The sequence below is a fragment of the Hylobates moloch genome, unplaced genomic scaffold, assembly GCF_009828535.3.
Source record: "Hylobates moloch isolate HMO894 unplaced genomic scaffold, HMol_V3 SCAFFOLD_11, whole genome shotgun sequence".
Taxonomy (NCBI): Eukaryota; Metazoa; Chordata; class Mammalia; order Primates; family Hylobatidae; genus Hylobates; species Hylobates moloch.
In genome coordinates this window covers 40,915,606-40,936,020 of record NW_026652286.1, presented here as the reverse complement: position 1 = coordinate 40,936,020, position 20,415 = coordinate 40,915,606, and the positions used below count along the sequence as shown (strand labels likewise).

The following is a 20,415-nucleotide window of genomic DNA, read 5'->3' as shown; positions in this document are numbered from 1 at the left end:
CATGTTGTGCACATGTACCCTAGAACCTGAAGTATAATAAAATATATATATTACATATATATTTTATATATATATATATATAAAAGAAAGAACATGAGTAATGAAAGAAAGCATTATAGTATCCCATAGTATCTATGGGATGGTGGTACCAGTGTCTCTGGAGATGCTGCTAGTTTATATAAATTAGGATCCTCAGAAGATCGATAATTACAATCCACCATGTTTTAAAATTTGTTTTAATCTTTCTTGAACTCCCACATCCATTTCATTTTATAATTTTCTGCTTTACTTTCTTCTATTTGTCCAAAACCTACCTGCATATTTCTAGGCTGTCTTTGTTTACAAAGTAATTAAAATAACAGTAATAATGCTAATACATTGTAGAGTTTTGTTTTATTCTTTTACTCATGTTTTTCAACAAATTTGAGTTTGAACTCAAAATTTTAACAAATTTTTATTCAGCACTCAGCATGTTTCAGACTCTGTTTAGGCCCTGAAGACACCTTGGTGAATAAAACAGATAAATTTCTTACCCCATAGAATTTACATTCTAGTGATAAAACAGATAACAAAAAGATACTTCAATCCTCCAGTGGTTTATAAAGTATACATTTTCAGAGGACTAGCAACTGAAGAGTTCTGTCTCTGCTATCAGTCAGTCTGTGCCTTATCTGGAGAAAGGCTACTCCACAATGACAACTGTCTAAATCTGACATTATTCACCTGGTGTATGAGAACTGCTTGAGAGCAAAGGTATAAAGAACTCCCAGTCAAGTATAAGTGCAGAAATTATGGGGAACTGCTATAAAGAACCCAAAGATTCTTTGCTTACGAGATTTTTTTCTGTAATCTTATTGTGATTGGCTGGAATCAATTGTCTTTTTCAAGCTTGTGTATCTTTCAACTACATAGTAGCCTCTCTTCATGATTTTATCTAGTGAACACAGTCCAACTCTGGACTCAGCAAACAGCAGCATTGTGTATGGGCAACACAACTGTGTGTAAACATACTCCTGGCAATTCATTGATAATTATAGGGCAAAATTATTTTACTACACAGGCATGTCCGCCTCATCAACTCTATAAACAACCCTATCTCTGTGTGCCATAGAAGTACCAGGACCAATTTCCTTTCCTGCACAAAGTGTCCTTCAGCTCTCGTGACACAAGGGCTTCAGAAAGATAGCTCATTCTGTAAAATGACCATAAGAATTTTCAAAAGAAAAGGCAGATCATGGGGTTCTATTTGCATGATGGCAATCACACAATTAAACAGATCGACACCATTAAATATTGGTAGTCTCCAATTTCAGTCAAACTTTAATCACTTGTTCACATTCCTTTTTCTTGACCTTGGTGGGTAAGGTAAATAGTGGCCTCCCCCGAAGATATCTATATTCTAGTCCCTGGAACCTGTGCAGGTGGTACCTTCCATGGTAAAAGGGCTGCAGATGTGATTGACTTAGGGATTCTCATATAGGGAGATTATCTTGTGCTATCTGGATGGACTCAATCTAATCACAAGGATCCTTCTAAGAGGGAGGCAAGACGATCAGAAGGAGGGACAGAAAGATGTAAGTATGGGCAGAGGTTAGAGAAGACAGAAGGTGATACGCTACCAATTTTGAAATTAGAAGACAGGGCCATGATCCAGGAATGTAGGCAGCCTGTGGAAGCTGAAAAAGTCAAGGGGACAAAATTTTCCCGTAGAGCCTTCAGAAAATAATGTAGATCTAGCTGACACCTTAATTTTAGTGCGGTGAAGCTGATTTTGGTCTTTTGAACTCTAGAATTCTCAGATACCAAATCTATGTTGTTTTAAGCTACTAGGTTTGTGGTAATTTGTTACAGCAGCAATATAACACTAATGCAGTTGGTCATACTTTATTCTTCTCAGCTGATATCCAAGTTTTTGTTACTTTTCCCTGTACCACTCTTCCTTCTTTTATTCAAGAAAACAACTTCTACTTCATCAAGAAAATTGGGGTGATCAGATTTAAATGACTTTTACTTATGCCCTTACATCTAAAAATGTTTCCATCTATGCCCACATCTATGCCTATTTCTCTTAATCTGAAAAATACTTGATTGCATAGTCTCTTGTCCATGAACCATGCTTCCTGTCGTATCTCATCTGTTTCACCTGTAACTTCAATCTCTTCCCCTGTTTTGTCTCAAGCTGTAAACATGCCCTGATCCTTAAAACAAAAATGAATTACAATCTTGATCGCGTTTCTCTTATCTTTCTCATTTACTCTTGGACTACTTTTGTACCATCTTTATTGAAATAACTTACATATTATAAAACTCACCCATTTAAAGTTTATAATTCAATTTTTTTAGCATATTCACAATGTTGTGCAACAATCACCACGATCTAAGTTTACAACAATTTTATCACCCCTAAAAGAAAGCCCATACCCATTAGCATCAGACAATTTCTTGGGGAAAAAAAGTTTATAATTTCTATTTGATTTTCATTAAATTTACTATTTATTCACTGAAATCTAGTTTCTTCCCCTATCACTTCATTGCAACAGATCTTTCAAAATCATTAATGGCCTCTATATTAACATGTCCAGTGTTTAATCTTAATTTTGCTACTCTGTTACAACTCTTACATTGCTCATGTATTTCTTTTGAAAATTTCTACACCTTTTATTTCCCAAATACCACTCTGTTCTGGTTTTCTTTCTGCATCTCTGAACACTCGTTCTTAATCTTCAAGGAGTTTTCTCACAAACACTTAACCATTGGAAATACTATGTTCCCCAAAGTTCCAATAATAACCTTGGTGCTTTTTTTCACTCTGTTGCTTTTTAAAAAAATAGCTATATTGAAGTATAAGTTATATATGGAAATTGCATATATTTAATGTATACGATTTGATGAGTTTGTACAAGGTCATACACCCATACCATACATACATGAACAAGGTGAGAGAGGGAGAGAGAGAAAGAGAGAGAGAAACCTCATCACTCTAAGCTTGAGAGTCAGATATTTGCAAGTGTCCATAAGACATATCCACATTGATTTCCAAAAGGCACTTCAAAGGTATCTTTTAACTCATGTCAAAAACTAAACTCATTTTCTTTATCAAATCCTGCTTCTTGAACTGAATTCCTATTTCAAAGACTGTCACTAGCATTACCTAGTCAGCAAAATCAGAAATCTGATAATCAGATGAAGCTCATCCTTCATACCAGAAAGTCCAATAAAAAGTCCTCACCTAACCAGCATGTTGTCAGTTACTTTCTGCCACAATACTATGTTACACATAATCTTCAATAAATTCTACCAGGACTGTATGATTCTTTTTCTGGATCATAATTTAGAAATACTGTTTACAAACAAGAGTTAAGTTTACTTCTTCCTAAAACTTTTTATTGCCTATTTAAAAATTTTATTACTATTCTGCTCATTCGAAATATTGTGATATATTCATAAATTGACCATCCTTCAAGATGTATTTCAAATGTTACCTCTTTCACGGCATGGGTTCAATTGCTTCCAACCTGACAGTATTTTCTTCTCTGAGAAAACACATGCACACAAACATATGATCTATTTTTATTCTGTCCTACTTCTTTGCTCCTTGTTTATACTGTTTTCTTGTAAGGACAGGGTTTATAACATACTTATATCTCCTACATGGCCTAGCACAGTGACTTGAGCATGGGAAAAATGCAATTAATATACATTTGATTTCCCATGAAATAAATTGGAAGTGCTAAATAAGTCCAAACATTCAACTATCTAGGATCCTTCACAGATATCCATATATAATCCCTGCAGAGAAATGTAGACTTATCAATATTTTAGGTTTCCAATATTTAAAACAATTCTATATTTATGATTAAATGTGGGAATTAAAAATGATAAAAACTTTATATCTGTCCACCTGAAGGGTGTCTGTATTATCCAAGAAAATGTGTAAAATACATAACTTTTCCATCTACTCCCTGCCTGCAGTTAATCATTTCTATGTAAATTACATAATAGGGTTGGATTAGAAAATATAACAAAAAATATACATTTCTATAGTTTATAAGTTACATTTATAAAATTCCACTTTTATCTTTAAAACAGCCCTTTAAATTAACTATTGTTATTATTATTCCCATGTTAGACATCATCTAAAAGATTTTATCTGGTTTCATACCTTTATATACTATGTATAGAGTACTGATCCCCAAAATTGTATCTTCAAATGTGATATCTCCACTGAGCTCAAATCCAATATCCAATTGTATTCTTCATCCCTCTGCATTTATGTCAAGTAGGCAGCTCAAACTTAATTCATCCAAAACACTTCCATAAAACTTGCTTTTTTATTCCCCTCTTCTACTCACCAGCAAATATTATCACCCTTTATTCAGTGACTCAAGCCAAAACCTTAAGAGCCATTCTTATTTACTCACTACCTTTCATCCCTCATATTCAACCTATCAGCAAACCTGACAAATGGTTTCCAAAATATATGCTATATCCAATTTTCTTTGATCTATGCTGCTATTATCCTAGATCAAGACACAATCATTCTTTACCTTGACTACTGCAGTACTTCCTAACATATCTTCCTATTTCTATCTTGCTTCCCTATAATCCACTATCCATGGAAGATGCTGAGTAGTCTTTTCAATATGTAAATAAGATTATGTCATTCCCTTGCTTGAAAACTTTTTACAGCTTCCCATCACTATTAAAGTAAAATGCAAAACCTTTACTAATTCTACATTCCCAACTTGTGCTAGTCTAGTCTCTATCCACCTTTCCAGCCTCACTTATAATCCCCTGGCCTCTCAATTACATTGATATAGTACAATGATTTTGAACTGTGGATCAGAATCACCTGGAGAACTTTAAAGACACACTTAATGTCAGCACTTCTCTTTTGGCCACAAAGAAGTAGCTTGTATTTAAATAATTCTCCCCCAAACAACTACACAACTATAAAAGATTGACAAAACACACAAAACAAGTGCTTAGAGATACAGGAGAGCAGCAAATACAGGACTTGAAGAGAAGAGATAAGAGGAGGGAAGAACAATAAGATAAGTGCCACATTCACCCAAGTGTTTTCCCCAAGGGCGTTTGTCAGTTCTCTCAGAGGAAAAGAGAGTGTTAGCATAAAATAGCAGTCACTGAAATAAGAGGGTAGAAATTAGAATTCGGGGTTGCCAAACATATTAACATTGAGAATCAAATCACAAAGATGAGGGTACCACAGATAAACAAGTCCAGAAATTTGCATGCAATATACTTATAAGTTGTTTGTCACTCCTAAACAGTGTATGCACAAGAAAAGACTCAAGGAAACTCAAAAGAAAGCAGCATATGAAAGGCTAAAAAAAAATATATGAGCTGAGCATTTACTAACTGATTGGTACTGGGAGATAGAAGGTAGGGTTTAAGTCTTGTGAGGTAGATCACTCTTTGCTTTCAGCTGAGATCCCACAAAGGTAATAATTTAGGAACAAATGCAAAACTAGATAGAAAAAGCCTAAAAAAGCCTAAAACCAACCATCAATAGGACTGAATTGATCTGCTTATGTTTTTACCCTGTCCAAAGAAAACTACATCCTCTTAGAAAGAAAAAAATCATCCAGAGCCTCTACAAGGGGACTGTTTAATGAAAAAATTATAAAACATGCTAATGAAAAAGGGTCAAAAATGACTGAAAACTGAGAGAAAAAATGGGCAATTTATCTATAAATGTTTGTGACATCTGTGACATTTGTTTGCCAATCTTTTATGGACAATTTATTTGTCTATGTTTAGATATATTGCCATTATTCATACAAGATTTAGAGGTGATTTAGATATTAGAGTTCTAAGTTCAAAATAACTATTATTAATACTTTTAAGAAAAGAGAAAGATTTTTTCATGAGATAACTACAATTCATAAAAAGAAAAATAGACATAAAACTAAAAAAGAAACTGAACTGAAAATGCACTAGGTAGGCTCAATAGCAAAGCACACAAAGCAGAAAAGATAATTTATAAACTGTAGTCTTGTTCAGTAGAAAGTATGGAGACAGAAGCACAGAACAAAAAGGAGGGAAAATAAAGAAATGAGCATAAAAGTTCAACTAAGCAAAAAGGTCTAAATCATGGATAGTCAGATTTCCAGGAGAAAACAATAAAGTAAAAGAGATGCAATATCTGAAAAAAATACTAGCTCAGTGAACACCAATCGGATAGCTAAAGCAAACAAATAAGTAATCATATCAAAATGCTGAGAAAGATACAGAGAAGATGTAAAAAGCATTTATGCAATCACAAAATCAGTGGAAGACGGAAGACAGAGGGATAATACTTTTAAACTGCTGAAAGAAAATACTGGCTGTATAAATTTTTGTATTGAACAAAACTGTCATTCAAAACTACTCTCAAGGACTTCTACTTTTAGCCAAAATTGGATAACAGGAATTGGATTTACCCCTCACCTAAAACAATAAAATAAGAAGCACATAAAATACATGAAACAATGATCCTTCAAGACACAGGCATCAAGCAACAAAGGAAAGTAGTTGCTGAGAGGCTGGAAACAAATGAGGTAAACCTTATGAATGTATAACAGAGAAGAGAGATCTGCAGAGAAAGAGAACCCCAAAGATCTAAAAGGGTTCCACTTTGCCTATTCAACAGAGTCAAGCATATACATCTGAAGAAACTGTCCAAGGCTGGGGAAATAGCCATCAGAAAGAATCAAAGGAAGCATCAGAGGTGTTTGGCATGAACATAGCGTCCGTAGTAGTTCCTGTTCCCAACATTCAGGCTGGAAAAACTCGTAATTCATGGAATAGTGGGTAGAGGATACAGGAAGGTCTAGTTTCAGTAATGGGGAATACTTGTCCCTATACTGAGCACTGCTTCAGACTCACCTAACAAGTCATACAGCAAAACACAAAAGGACAAAATTATCTCCAAGTGAATTAACTGAATTCTAAAACAGAGCTCAAGAAGATTTATAGGAATACAAAAAATACCCAGTATCCACCAGAGTACAATTCACCAAGTCTGGCATTCAATAAAATATTATGAGTTATGTAAAGAGGCAAGGAAATAACGACTTATATAATGAGGAGAAAAATCAGTATAAATCAACCCAGAACTGACTCAAATGTTACAATTAACAGAGAAAAATATTAAAAGTTATAATCTTATTGCATAAGTTTAAAAAGTTAAGTAGAGACATGAAAGCTATAAATAAAAGACATTAAACTGCTAGAGATGAAAACTAAAATATCTGAGGTAAAAAATACGCTGAATGGGATTCACAGCAGGTTAAATATTACAGATGAAAGATTAGTGAGTTTGATGAATAGCCATAGAAATTATGCAAAATAAAACAGAAAAATGAATACAAAATATGAGAAGAAAATCAGTGGGCTATAAGACAGCTTCACACTGTGTAACATGAAGGTAGTTGTCATCACCAAGGCAGAGGAGAGGACAGAAAAAAAAATTGAAGAAATAATGGCCGAAAATTTTCCAAACTTAATTAAAACTATAAACCACAGATCAAGAAACTCAGTAAATGCTAAGCACAAAAAAATGAAGACACATAACTAAAGGCACGTAATTATCAAATTGCTCAAAAACCAATGATAAAGAGAAAACATCAAAAGTGGCCAGTGGGAGGGAGGCGAGGCATTCTATGTATAGAGGTATAAAGATAAGAATAACATCAAATTTCTCATGAAAAACAATACAGGTAAATGAAAATGAAGCAAGACTTTTATGGTATTCAAAAGAATAACAATTTTTCAACCTGAAATTCTACACTTGGAAAAATATCATTCAGAAAGAAAGGCAAATAAAGATGTCTTCAGGCATACAAGATCTCAAAGATTTATCACCAGCAGAACCCACACCATGAGAAATATTAAAGAATGTCCTGTTGGCAGAAAGAAAAATGATACACAGGCCAGGTGCAGTGGCTCACGCCTGTAAATCCCAGCACTTTGGGAGGCTAAGGCGGGTGGATCATTTGAGGTCAGGAGTTCAAGACCAGTCTGTCCAACATGGCGAAACCCCATCTCTACTAAAAATACAAAAATTAGCTGGGCATAGTGGCGTACACTTGTAATCCCAGCTACTCCTGAGGCTGAGGCAGAAGAATTGCTTGAACCTGGAAGGCGGAGGTTGCAGTGAGACAAGATCGTGCCATTGCACTCCAGCCTGGGCAACGCAGGGAGATTCTCTCTCTCAAAAAAAAAAAAAAAAAAAAAAAAAAAGACACCATAGGAAAATCTGGTATTTAAAGAAATGGAGACCATAAAAATAGTAGTAATATAAGTAAATATATTTAAAAATTTACTTAGTATCCAAATTTTTTTTTACCAGAAACAACATTATTTAATGATAAAAGAGTCAATTTACCAGGAAGATATGACAATTATAAGAGAGAAATAGAAAACAACACAACAATAGTAGGAGATTTCAATATCCCACTACATCTATACACACACACACACACACACACACACACACACACATACATTAAGTTCTGGGATACATGTACAGAACATTCAGGTTTGTTACATAGGTATACACGTGCCATGGTGGTTTGCTGCGGCCATCAACCAGTCATCTACATTAGGTACTTCTCCTAATGCTATCCTTCCCCTAGCCCCCCATCCCCCAACAGGCCCCGGTGGGTGACGTTCCCCTCCCTGTGTCCATGTGTTCTCATTGTCCAACTCCCACTTATCAGTGAGAACATGCGGTGCTTGGTTTTCTGTTCCTGTGATAGTTTGCTGGGAATGATGGTTTCCAGCTTCATCCATGTCCTTGCAAAGGACATGAACTCATCCTTTTTTTATGGCTGCATAGTATTCTATGGTGTATATATGCCACATTTTCTTAATCCAGTCTATCACTGATGGGCATTTGGGTTGGTTCCAAGTCTTTGCTATTGTGAACAGTGCTGCAATAAACGTATGTGGGCATGTGTCTTTATAGTAGAATGATTTATAATCCTCTGAGTATATACCTAGTAATGGTATTTCTGGGTCAAATGGTATTTCTGGTTCTAGATCCTTGAGGAATTGCCACACTGTCTTCCACAGTGGTTGAACACAATGGTTGAATGAGTGAATTTACACTCCCACCAACAGTGTAAAAACATTCCTATTTCTCCACAGTCTCGACAGCATCTGTTGTTTCCTGACTTTTTAATAATCACCATTATAACTGGTGTGAGATGGTATCTCATTATGGTTTTGATTTGCATTTCTCTAATGACCAGTGATGATGAGCTTTTTTTTTTTTCACATGTTTGTTGCCCGCATCAATGTCTTCTTTTGAGAAGTGTCTGTTCATATCCTTCACCCACTTTTTGATGGGGTTGTTTGCTTTTTCTTGAAAATTTGTTTAAGGTCCTTGTAGATTCTGGATATTAGATCTTTGTCAGATGGATAGATTGCAAAAATTTTCTCCCATTCAATAGGTTGCGGAACAGACACTCTTCAAAAGAAGACATACAAGTGGCAAATAAGCATATGAAAAAATGCTCAACATCACTAATCATTAGAGAAATGCAAATCAAAACCACAATGAGGTACCATCTCACACCAGTCAAAATGGCTACTATTAAAAAGTCAAAACAACAACAACACCAACAACAAAACAGATGCTGGCAAAGTTGTAGAGAAAAGGGAACACTTTTCTGGTGGGAATGTAAATTAGTTCAGCCACTGTAGAAAGCAGTTTGGTGATTTCTCGAATAACTTAAAACAGAACTACCATTCGACCCAACAATGCTATTACTGGGTATATACCCAGAGGAATATAAATCACTCTACCATAAAGACACGTGCATGGTTATGTTCATTGCAGCACTATTCACACAGCAAAGGCATGGAATCAACCTAAACGCCCATCAATAGCAGGAAATGTGGTACATATACACCATGGAATACTATACAGCCACGAAAAAGACCAAGATCATGTCTTTTGCAGCAACGTAGATGGAGCTAGAAGCTATTATCCTATCTTAACACAGGAACAGAAAACCAAATACTGTGTGTTCTCACTTATAAGTTGGAGGTAAATATTGAGTACACATGGGTACAAATAATAGAACAACAGATATTGTGGCCTACTGGAGGGTTGAGGGTAAGAGAAGGGTGAATATAAAAAAACCTGCCTATCAAGTACTATGCTTATTACCTGGGTGATGAAATAATCTGTACACTAAACCCTCGTGACATGCAATTTACCTATATAATAAACCTGCACGTGTACCCCTGAAACTAAAAGTTAAAAAAAAAACCACAGAATCATCAATAACTCAAATATTACAGGTAAGAAGTTTTAGGTTGCCACACCTGTTAAAAAAACTCCAGCGAGCTGAGCTTAAGGCAGAAAACAAGAAATCCATGAAAGGGTAGTGAAAGAACAAGCTATAATTATCAATTTATGTCTGGGGCAGGATTAGGAGCTACAATAGCTATGTTTTCTGCTAATTATTTGCTTTTTTTGCTCTTCCTCTTTCAACTTTCTTATATAAATAATCATGACAGGAGCTATTCTTTTATGTATCAAGTAGAAGTGTGAGCTACTTGATATCATGCTGCTATGATAAAGTTCTTAATGGAACTTTATGTGTTCCCTGTATTAGGGATATGAATTAATCACTGAAAGAAGATGTGGATGCTGAGGGCAAAAGGTGTGTACTTCACCAGTTGACCTTTCCAGATCTACCTTCTATCCTTTTTCAGCTTGCTATGTGCTGCAGAATGTTTGATGTCTTTTATGGATTATACCAAAAGGGTCCTTGTTCCCTGGCTTCTAATTGGAATACAATAGCAGGGGATCGGAAGGTGGGTGGAAAATGGGCTTGAGAAATATTTCTTCCCATGGCTTCCTTGCCTTCATATAGCCTAAGTCCACAGTTACTGTCTTGTGCCCTTAGCATATTTCTACCCTCTCCAGGTTCTAGTTCCCTCCTCTTGGTCATTCAGGCTTAGCATTAATTACAGCTTCTCACTCTTGCTATATGTCACTATTCTTGGAGTATGTCACTATTTCTTGCTGGTTTCCACAACTTCTATGTTCATCTTTATGAAGATGTATCCTGATAAATATGATACTTATGTTTCTAAAAGAGTGTGAGAAGGAGAGCAGAGCTCATATATTCTGCTTCATTGTACCCATGCTCTTCATTACCCACGTTAAGCACACATACAGGTGCACGTGCCAACACATACGTAGCACGTAGCTCATAGTAAGTGATTCAGTAATGTCTGTTTATTTATTGATCATTTGATGATGCAGAGAGATTCAGAACTACCAAAAGATAAAGGACTTGGAGTAAGATCTGAAATAGATAGTTGATAATACACAGCATTATTAAAAAGATAGATTTTACAAGGCTTATAAAATGTGTGTGTTTCTCGGGGGATTTCTCAACCCTTAGGTGTCAAAGGACCAACCAGAAGGAAGCATATCCTCCTTCCAATTGCTCCATGAATTATTGTCCTTCTCCTTCTATGAAAGAAACGCAGGATGAAGGATAGAGGGTGTGTCTACGGATAAGGCCCAAGAATAAGAATCTTACCATATTTTTTATTAATTTAAAATTTACAATTGACATAATTATACATAGTTTGGGAATACAGTGTGATGTTTCAATGCATGGAAACATTGTATAATAATCAAATCAGGGTAATTACCATATCCATCACTTTAAGTCTTACCATATTTTAGATTCACAAAGAAGAGGGCTACCCAGCAAATCTTTAATAATATAATTTTATTTTATCCAATATATCAAAATACTATTTTATTGTCATGTCATCCACATAAAATTACTAATGACATGGTTTATATTCTATTTTCATATAGGTGTGAAAATCTGAAATCTAATGTGCATTTTTTTCTTCTTTTCAACTTTTACTTTAAAATCGAGGGTACACACGCAGGTTTGTTACAGAGGTATATCACGTGATGCTGAGATTTGGAGTACAAATGGATCCATAATCCAGGTAGTGAGTAGGTAATAGGTAGTTTTTTAAACCCTTCCCCCTCCCTCCCATAATCTAGTAGTCCCCAATGTCTATTGTTCCCACCTTTGTCTTCATATGTACCCAACGTTTAGTTCCTACTTATGAGTGAGAACATGAAGTATTTGGTTTTCTGTTTTTGTGCTAGTTCACTCAGGATAATGGTTTCAAGCTGCATCTATGTTTCTACAAATGACATGATTTCATTCTATTTTATGGCTGCATAGTATTCCATGGTGTATATGTACTTTTGTTTTCAGAGCAGGAGGGAAAGTTTATTAAAAAGCTTTAGAACAGTAAGGAAGGAAAAGCAAAGGAGAAAAAAGAAGCAAAGTACAACTTGGAAGGGAGCCAAGCAGGTGACTTGAGAAACCAAGTGTGCCAATGTACATTTTAAAAAATCCAATCCACCTGGGTTGATTCCATGTCTTCCCAGCAAGTCTTTGAAGTAGGAAGCCAAAAGGTTCTCTGAGCTCACTGTCAGTGTGAGATTCCAAGCCTGCATGGGAAATTCCTTGTGGCTACTTTCCTCAGAGCTCCCTTCACATCCTTGTTTCTCAGGCTATATATGAGGGGATTAAGCATGGGAGTCACCATTGCATAGAAAACGGACACCAATTTTTCCTGCTGTTTGGAAGACTTGGGTGTCATGTAAGTGATAATTGCTGATCCATAAAAAATTATGACCACCATGAGGTGGGAGCCACAGGTAGAAAATGCCTTAAGACTCCCCACAGTTGACTTCATCTTGACCACAGTTACTATGATATGGCCATAGGATATCAGAATCAGAAAAACAGGTATGAGGAGAATCATAATCCCCATAAGAAAAATGGCCATCTCTGACGCGTGGGTGTCTGTGGATGCCAAGATCAATAGTGCAGGGGCCTCACAAAAGAAATGAGCAATGCTGTTACTGCCTCGGTAGGGTAGCCTCAGTGTGAAGGTGGTGTCTACCACAGACACCAGAATGCCACTGGTCCATGATCCTGTTGCCAGCTGGACACACACTTTCCAGGTCATGATGCTAGAGTAATGCAGAGGATTGCAGATTGCAACATAACGATCATAGGACATCACTGCAAGAAGGGCACACTGTGTACACCCAAAAATGAGGAAAAAGAGAAGTTGAGCTGTGCAACGTGTGAATGAAATGACCCTTCTTCCTGGAAAGCAGGTGGACTAGTGCCTGAGGAACTATGTTGGTAGAGAAACAGAGGTCAGCCAGAGACAAGTTGCAGAGAAAAAAATACATGGGTGTGTGAAGTCGGGAGTCAACATGAACAAGGGACATTAGAAGCAGATTTCCAAGCACAGTGACCAGGTAGACACCCAAGAATAAGATAAATAGCAGCTGCTGGGTGTGTGGCCCAGCAGAGAGTCCCAGAAGGAGGAATTCTGTCACTTGTGTCTGATTTATCTGTCTCATAGTTTGTTGTCCTTTTCAGTAAGAAGTCACTATGTGCTAACCATAGACATGCATACCTATAAAATTATATAATTCAGAAGTGCAGGCTTAGGAACTGCCCCAATTGCTACTGAAAATTTCAAGAACCCCCTTCATAAGATGATCATGTTTCTTTCATTGGAACATTTTCAGTGTTGTAAAACAAACTTTAAAAGATGTTGCATTCATTGCTGGTGTCATCTGGCAAGAATAGAGTAGATTTTTAAAATAATTTTTCTCCGAATACCACACTTTTAATAATACAATATTAAATACAGACTGAATTCATCCATAAAGTCCTGCCATTTAATTTCTGTTTGTTCTTAACTAAAACCCCCGAGTCTTAAGTGCTCTTGTCACATCTCCTCTTCCCCACTTATGATTATGTAGCTTTCTGTTGTATTTTCCCGAAAGGACAGACACGAAGGTATAAGAAATCGGAAAGAGCCAAAGTACTGGTATGTTTTATTTAAGAAACTAACCTGTCTTATAGGAGCTGGGAAACCAAAGAGTAACTCAGGATACCCTTGGGAATCCTATCTGAAGCCTCAGCTTGAGTTCTGTTCAGTCTCAACTGTGAATGAACTTCCAACATAACAGACACATCATCAAAACAGAATTTTCATTTTAAGCCACCAGCGTGGCTAGTTTCATACTCAGCCCAAACAGTACTACTCTCCAGCTCTCTCTGCTAAAAATTATATGCATTAGCTGTCCACTCCCCCCGCAAAAGTAAAAGTTCCTTTGAAAATAGTTTCCATGTCTTTTTCACCTCTGTGTCCTTTATAAGACATAGCAAAGAACTTCATTTCATAAATGACCATTAATTCATTAAACAAATAACAATTTGATCACATAATTAAGCAGAGTTGTTTAGAAGGTTTGCCAATATCCCTAGAGAGATTTAAAATAATTTGGAAATAATAATCCAATTTTGTGGAGCTGTTCCAAAAAGAAGGGAAACAAATTTACTTTAAAGTGTAAAGTTTAAGATCCTATACACGGGTTGGGCTATCAATCCTTTAATTGTCTGGTGAAAGTATCTCAGAATAATGTTTTAAATACATCAAATAAAGTGTATAGGATTACCAAGGAAACAAGTTATATCAAAATACAGTTATCAAAATAATTTTAGAAAACAGATTTGTAAATAACAATATATGTGCCTCTTTATCAATACACTAAAATTTTGAAATGTAGTGGTGGGTCCAATAACCACCTTCATTTCAAAATAATGATGAGCTTAAATATTTGGAGATCTCTTTAACAACTGCAATACAATATAAAAATTCTTATAATTACTACTGCTGACAAAGTCATAAATACTTCTAATATTGGTGTGGGTTGGTTACTTGCATTCAAATTGGAAGGAAACATCAACTTTCAGTTAGGGGAAAATAAAAATAAAGACGTAACATTTTACTCCAAGTTGCAGAACTCACTTGGGTTACAGGAATCCCCAGGAGATTTCTTAAAAAAAAAAAAAAAAGACATAATTACACCCTACATAATCTAGTAACAGAGTCTCAGCATCTGGATTGGTCTGTGAATCAAAGAAATGAAAGATTTCAATTCCTAATCGGTCTTCAGACTAAAGTTGGAATTTGGCATTGGGAGGAAGGTCCCTTTGCACTTCTACTTAACTGTTTGGTGCTTTAGATTTTTAGCATTTCTCCTCGCTCACTTTGTAGGCAGAAGGCCTTAAGCAAACAGCTTAGTCCAACATGCATCACCTGTATGACAAAATCCAATTTATAACCCTTCCACCTTTGCCCACTACTGGTTAGCCATGGACTCTACACTCCTTTCCTCACTTCCTGGGATTTCTCCTACAACATCTTTTCTCCAGGCAGGAATTTAGTTGTCCTGGGCCAAAGTTACCACTAACAACCAATCTGGGAAAAGTTTGACCTAATTTCTTTTCTCTTCTCCACTTTTATTTTAACCACCAGAGGAAGAAGCCTGAAAACAATTTCACCTTACTGTTTTACTTTACAATGTACTGATTAATTATTTAAAAGCTTCTTTTTTAACTCAAAATACACATTTTCTTTATTCTTTATGTTATTCTTCTCTTTTACACATCTAGGAAAATCTGTCAAAACAAAAACAGTCTCATATCAAATCATATAAATGTAATGGTTACACAATATTACCGTTATATCAGGTAAATGGAGGTGTGGATGTTGATTCAATAGTAAAATAAAAACCAGTGCCATCAAACTCTAAAATCTTTGAAAGGATGAAAGCCTCTTACCTAATCCCTAAAAGGAACTCTATATTCCTTCTCAGTTTTGAAGATATGTTACTTAATTTTAACATTTTGTTTGCTTAATTGTATTTTAAATATACACCAAATATATATTTTTCAGAACAAAAGAAAAAAGTTAATAAATTGGACATCATCAAAATTAAAAATGTTTGTGTTTCAAAAGACACCATTAAGGAAGTGAAAAGATAACACACAGAGTGGGAGAAAATTTGTGCAAATTATATATCTGATAAGGGACTTATATTTAGAATATATAAGAAACATAACTTGGTAATAAAAAGGCCAATAATATAATTAATAACTCGGCAAAGAATCTAAATAGACATTGTTTCCAGAAGAGGTATGCAAATGGCCAGTAGGCACATGAAAATATGCTGAATGTCATTAGCCACAAAGGAAATGCAAACCAAAACCACAATAGCATACAACTTTACACCTACTAGGATGGCTAGCAGGTTACCATATGAATCAGCCATCCCACCAGTAGGTATATACTCAAGAGAACTGAAAGCATATGTTGCACACAAAAACTTATACATGAATGTTTATGGCAACATTATTCATAATAGTCAAAAAGTGCAGTGATCCAAAGACAAAAAGTGAAATGTCTTTGAATGTATAAAGAAAAGGTGATATATCAGCTGGGTGTGGTGGCTCATGCCTGTAATCCCAGTACATTGAGAGACTGAGGCAGGCGTATCACTTAAGGTCAGGAGTTAGAGGCCAGCCTGGCCAATATGGTGAAACCCTGTCTCTACTAAAAATACAAAAATTAGCTGGGCATCATGGCACATGCCTATAGTCCCACCTAGTTGGGAGGCTGAGGCAGGAGAATCGTTTGAACAGGGTAGGCAGAGGTTGCAGTGAGCTGAGATCACTCCACTGCACTTCAGTCCATGTGACAGAGAGAGACCCCATCTCAAAAAAAAAAAAAAGGTGATATATCCATATAAAGGATTGAACATGGTACAACATGAATAAATCTTAAAAACATTATATTAAGTGAAAAAAGTAGTCACAAAGGATGACATATTGCATGATTCCATTTATATTAAATGTCAAGAACAGGCAAATCTATAGAGAAAGAAAGTAGATTGGTTGTTGCCTAGGGCTGGGGTTATAGGAGGACTGGATGATGATGACTAAGGAATGTATGATTTCTTTTTGGAGTAACGAAAAACTTCTAAAATTGATTGTGGTGATGGTTGCACAACTTTGTGGATATTCTAAAAGCCACTGAATTATACACTTTAAATGGTAAGTTGTGTGGTGTGTCCAACATGCATCACCCAAATGTATGGTAATACTAAGTCTCTTTCCAAACACCCTCAAGTCCAATACCCTTTCCATTAGTAACCATAGATCACAGGTTGGTATACATCTTTCCAGATGTCTATTAATTCAAATATGCATGTGTGTATGTACATGAGTATGCACACTTTTGTAATTAACATATGATTTAATGACTTAATTTTCCCAACAATTGCTATTATCTTGGAGACACCTCTTGACCAATATATATAGCCATACCTGTCTTGCTATTGATTTCATTATATTCCACACTACAGTTAAACCAAAACTTAGTTAACTATTCTCTTATTGTTGAACATTAATATTGGGGCCAATTTATGCTACCACAAACAATTATGTTATGAACATTCCTATACATATATTGTTTTTCACTGTCACCAATATATCTGTAAGGTAAACTACAAACATTCGAATTGCTAGATATGAGCTTTATCCAAGACGGAAGATATAAGGGTAGGCATCTCTTTACTTTTGATAGATGCTGCCAATATCTAAAAACTGCAATGCCTAGCAGTTATAGAAGTGCCTACCTTTATTTCAAGGGAAATCAACTCATTCAATAACTGATAAATAAAACATAATTATGAATAATTACATCTCTGCTTGATGATTACTTATGGCCCCACACTGAATATAGATAAATTCCACCCTCCCTTATCCATCTGTAGGCAACCTTACCAGCCTTATCCCATACCAACTAACTAGAACACACTGCATTTTTACACCCCACTGTTTTTTGCTCAGCATAGTCCCTCTACTCAGAGACATGCCCACTAAATCAAGGTATCATTACTTTCCTTGGGCACTCATCACACTTTGAATATTCAATCAATCTTATTTTTTGAGCAAATACTGTGTACCAAGCATATGCTAAAGACTGGGGATACAGACTGAAAACCCAGTTCCTAACACTAAAGAACTCCAGAGGGGAGGGGCCAAATTGCTTCATCCCCAGTGCCTACAGTGGTCCTTGGAATATCATACATTCACAGCCAATATTGGTTTAAGGAATCTATATAATCTATCATATAAAACTAATAGAGAATTGCTTCTAAAGAGAAAAATAGTGTATTATCAAAACAGCTGATATAAAAATAAATTTTAAGAATACAGGTAATTTAAACATTGCTACATTTTGAATTGCTGTCCATCTGGTGGAAGGTGCTACCTGGTTAGTTCTTAGAGGCTCTGGGATTTGGTTCAGCTCAGGATCTTTAGACTCAGTCCTCTTTCTGCCACAATTTCACTCTTCTTAGAGTAGAATTTTATTTTTTTAGAATTTGATTACAACTGTATCAATAATGTGTCTAAATCTCAAGGAAAATTAAATGATAGACAATCTTTCTCAGTTTTGACAAAAGAAGATACTGAGCACAAAACTAAGCATCTTTCACAAAATTTAAAGTGATGACTACAGTCAGTGGTTAATTTAATGAAAGTGAAGCTACAGGATATTGCTATGATTTCTATCCCTTCTTCATCTGGCTCATAACCATAGCCAGATGAATTTTTTAAGATTCTGTGTAGGAAAAATATACTCCAGAAACAATTCCACAATCTTTCCCTATTCCTACCTCCAATACACATGGACATATACACACCAATACACACACTCACAAACAACTAGTCTATCTTAGATGCACAAGTATACCTACAGCATCTTGTACTTACCTCCATCACAGCTCTTAACAAATTATATTAAAATTATTTTTCTTTCTCTGTGACTGTAAGATAGTCAAGGGTAGAGATCACATCTGAATCATCTTTATTCACAGAAAATAAGAGCAGTCATGGTACATTATAAGTGTCCAACACATGTTTCTTGAACTGATTTGACCTGAGCCAAAGTAGCAAGAGACAGAGAGGGGAATGTAAGGAAGAGATGAGTGTGATTTATGACTTGTCAGATGCTAGGAGTTCTCACTGACCCTGGGATTATGCACTGGAAGGCAGCACCCCAAACTCTCCTTATTTTTCCTTACAAATGTTATTCTCGCATGCAAATGTAGAGGACAAAATGTTCCTCCAGGTGACGTTGAATCTGCTCCCAGGGTCAAGAAGCTCCTATAAGAAAATCATGTTCACTGTCAACCTTTCTGCCATTTCACTTTACTTTTTTTCTAGATTTAACATAAATTTGTGAGTTCATTTCTATAAAAATAAAATATGTCACTGGATATGGAAAAGGAAGTCAGGGTCACAGAAACATGCACTATCTAACCTGATGTGAATTTAAGAAGAAGAGACTGAGCAAACCCCTAAAGAACCAAGAGAAAACTACTAAATTTCTCTTCTGATTCCAAGATCCTTCACACTTAAAATCCTCTATTCCTTATCATCCATACCTATTTACTTTCTTCCAAATCAAGTTCAACAAGACAAGAGAACACTACTCAAATGAACAATACTGACTCCACGAAAGTTCTGCCTATATCTACATAAGGTGAGCATCAGGATTCTTCTTCTCAGGTAATTTTGCATTGTAATTGTGGTTTGATAAGGTAGATCCACTGTGGAATAAAACTTTGGCTAAATCTATTACAGAAGATTTAGCTGCTCTATGAATCAGATTATTTGGACAAAATTAGTTGAATTTTAAAAACCAAATCTATGACAATGTTAAAACCAATTCACTCCCAATATATCTCTGGTTATCCCTTCTTCGTTCATCTTATGCCTTATCTTCCCCCACCCTCTAATAATCTTACCAATATTTTGTCCTATGATGGAGAAAGATCAAACTGGCATGGAAAGCTAATAAAGACACTCCACTACTGATTGGAAAGTGCTTCAGGTGCACTGGCGGCAGCATGGGCAGAACACGGACAGCAGGGATATTTTCATAAAGGCAAAGGGCTCAGTAGAATCTCCAAAGTCAAGAACAAAGCAGGAAGGAGAATCCCCACATCTCCCATGTCCTTCTGCTCCATCCAAAGGTCTTATCATGGACTTCACGGTATATTGTGCAACAATAGTTCAATTTAAATGAGGTGAACAGCAGGGATACTAGAAGCAGTCTCTGGAGCAGGTGAAGTGCTCAGGAGAATTCTGAATCATTAGGGGGGATCTTGAGCTGTGCTTCCTCTCAGAAGGTTCCCAAATGGTTATAAGGAGGGCAGAAAATAACATGCAGTTAGCAGTCACATCTCTGTTTACAGGTCCCATCATGAATTCTTACATGTCTTCTCTTTGGGGAAGCATTGTATTGTTGCAATTAAGTATTTGGTTTCTGAAGGAAAAAATACTAGGTTGCAACTTAAGTCTACTCCATACACTGTATAATTTTGAGAAAGTTCGTCATTTGTAGAGTATAAATGTGATGTGACCTAGATAATAATAATTAGATGAATGTGATTAACATAACGTATTC

The 20,415-nt window shown here is 35.8% G+C and overlaps 1 protein-coding gene across 1 annotated transcript; it reads right to left on the bottom strand.

Moving 5' to 3' along the window:
- Positions 1–11,225: 11,225 nt before the first annotated feature.
- On the bottom strand, positions 11,226–18,365 carry LOC116476567 (olfactory receptor 2D2). Its single transcript, XM_032166717.2, is given in 2 exon segments — positions 11,226–13,173; positions 13,175–18,365. Coding segments are annotated over 2 exon segments (948 nt in total). The 5' UTR covers positions 13,445–18,365; the 3' UTR covers positions 11,226–12,495.
- Between the last annotated feature and the right edge of the window lie 2,050 nt (positions 18,366–20,415).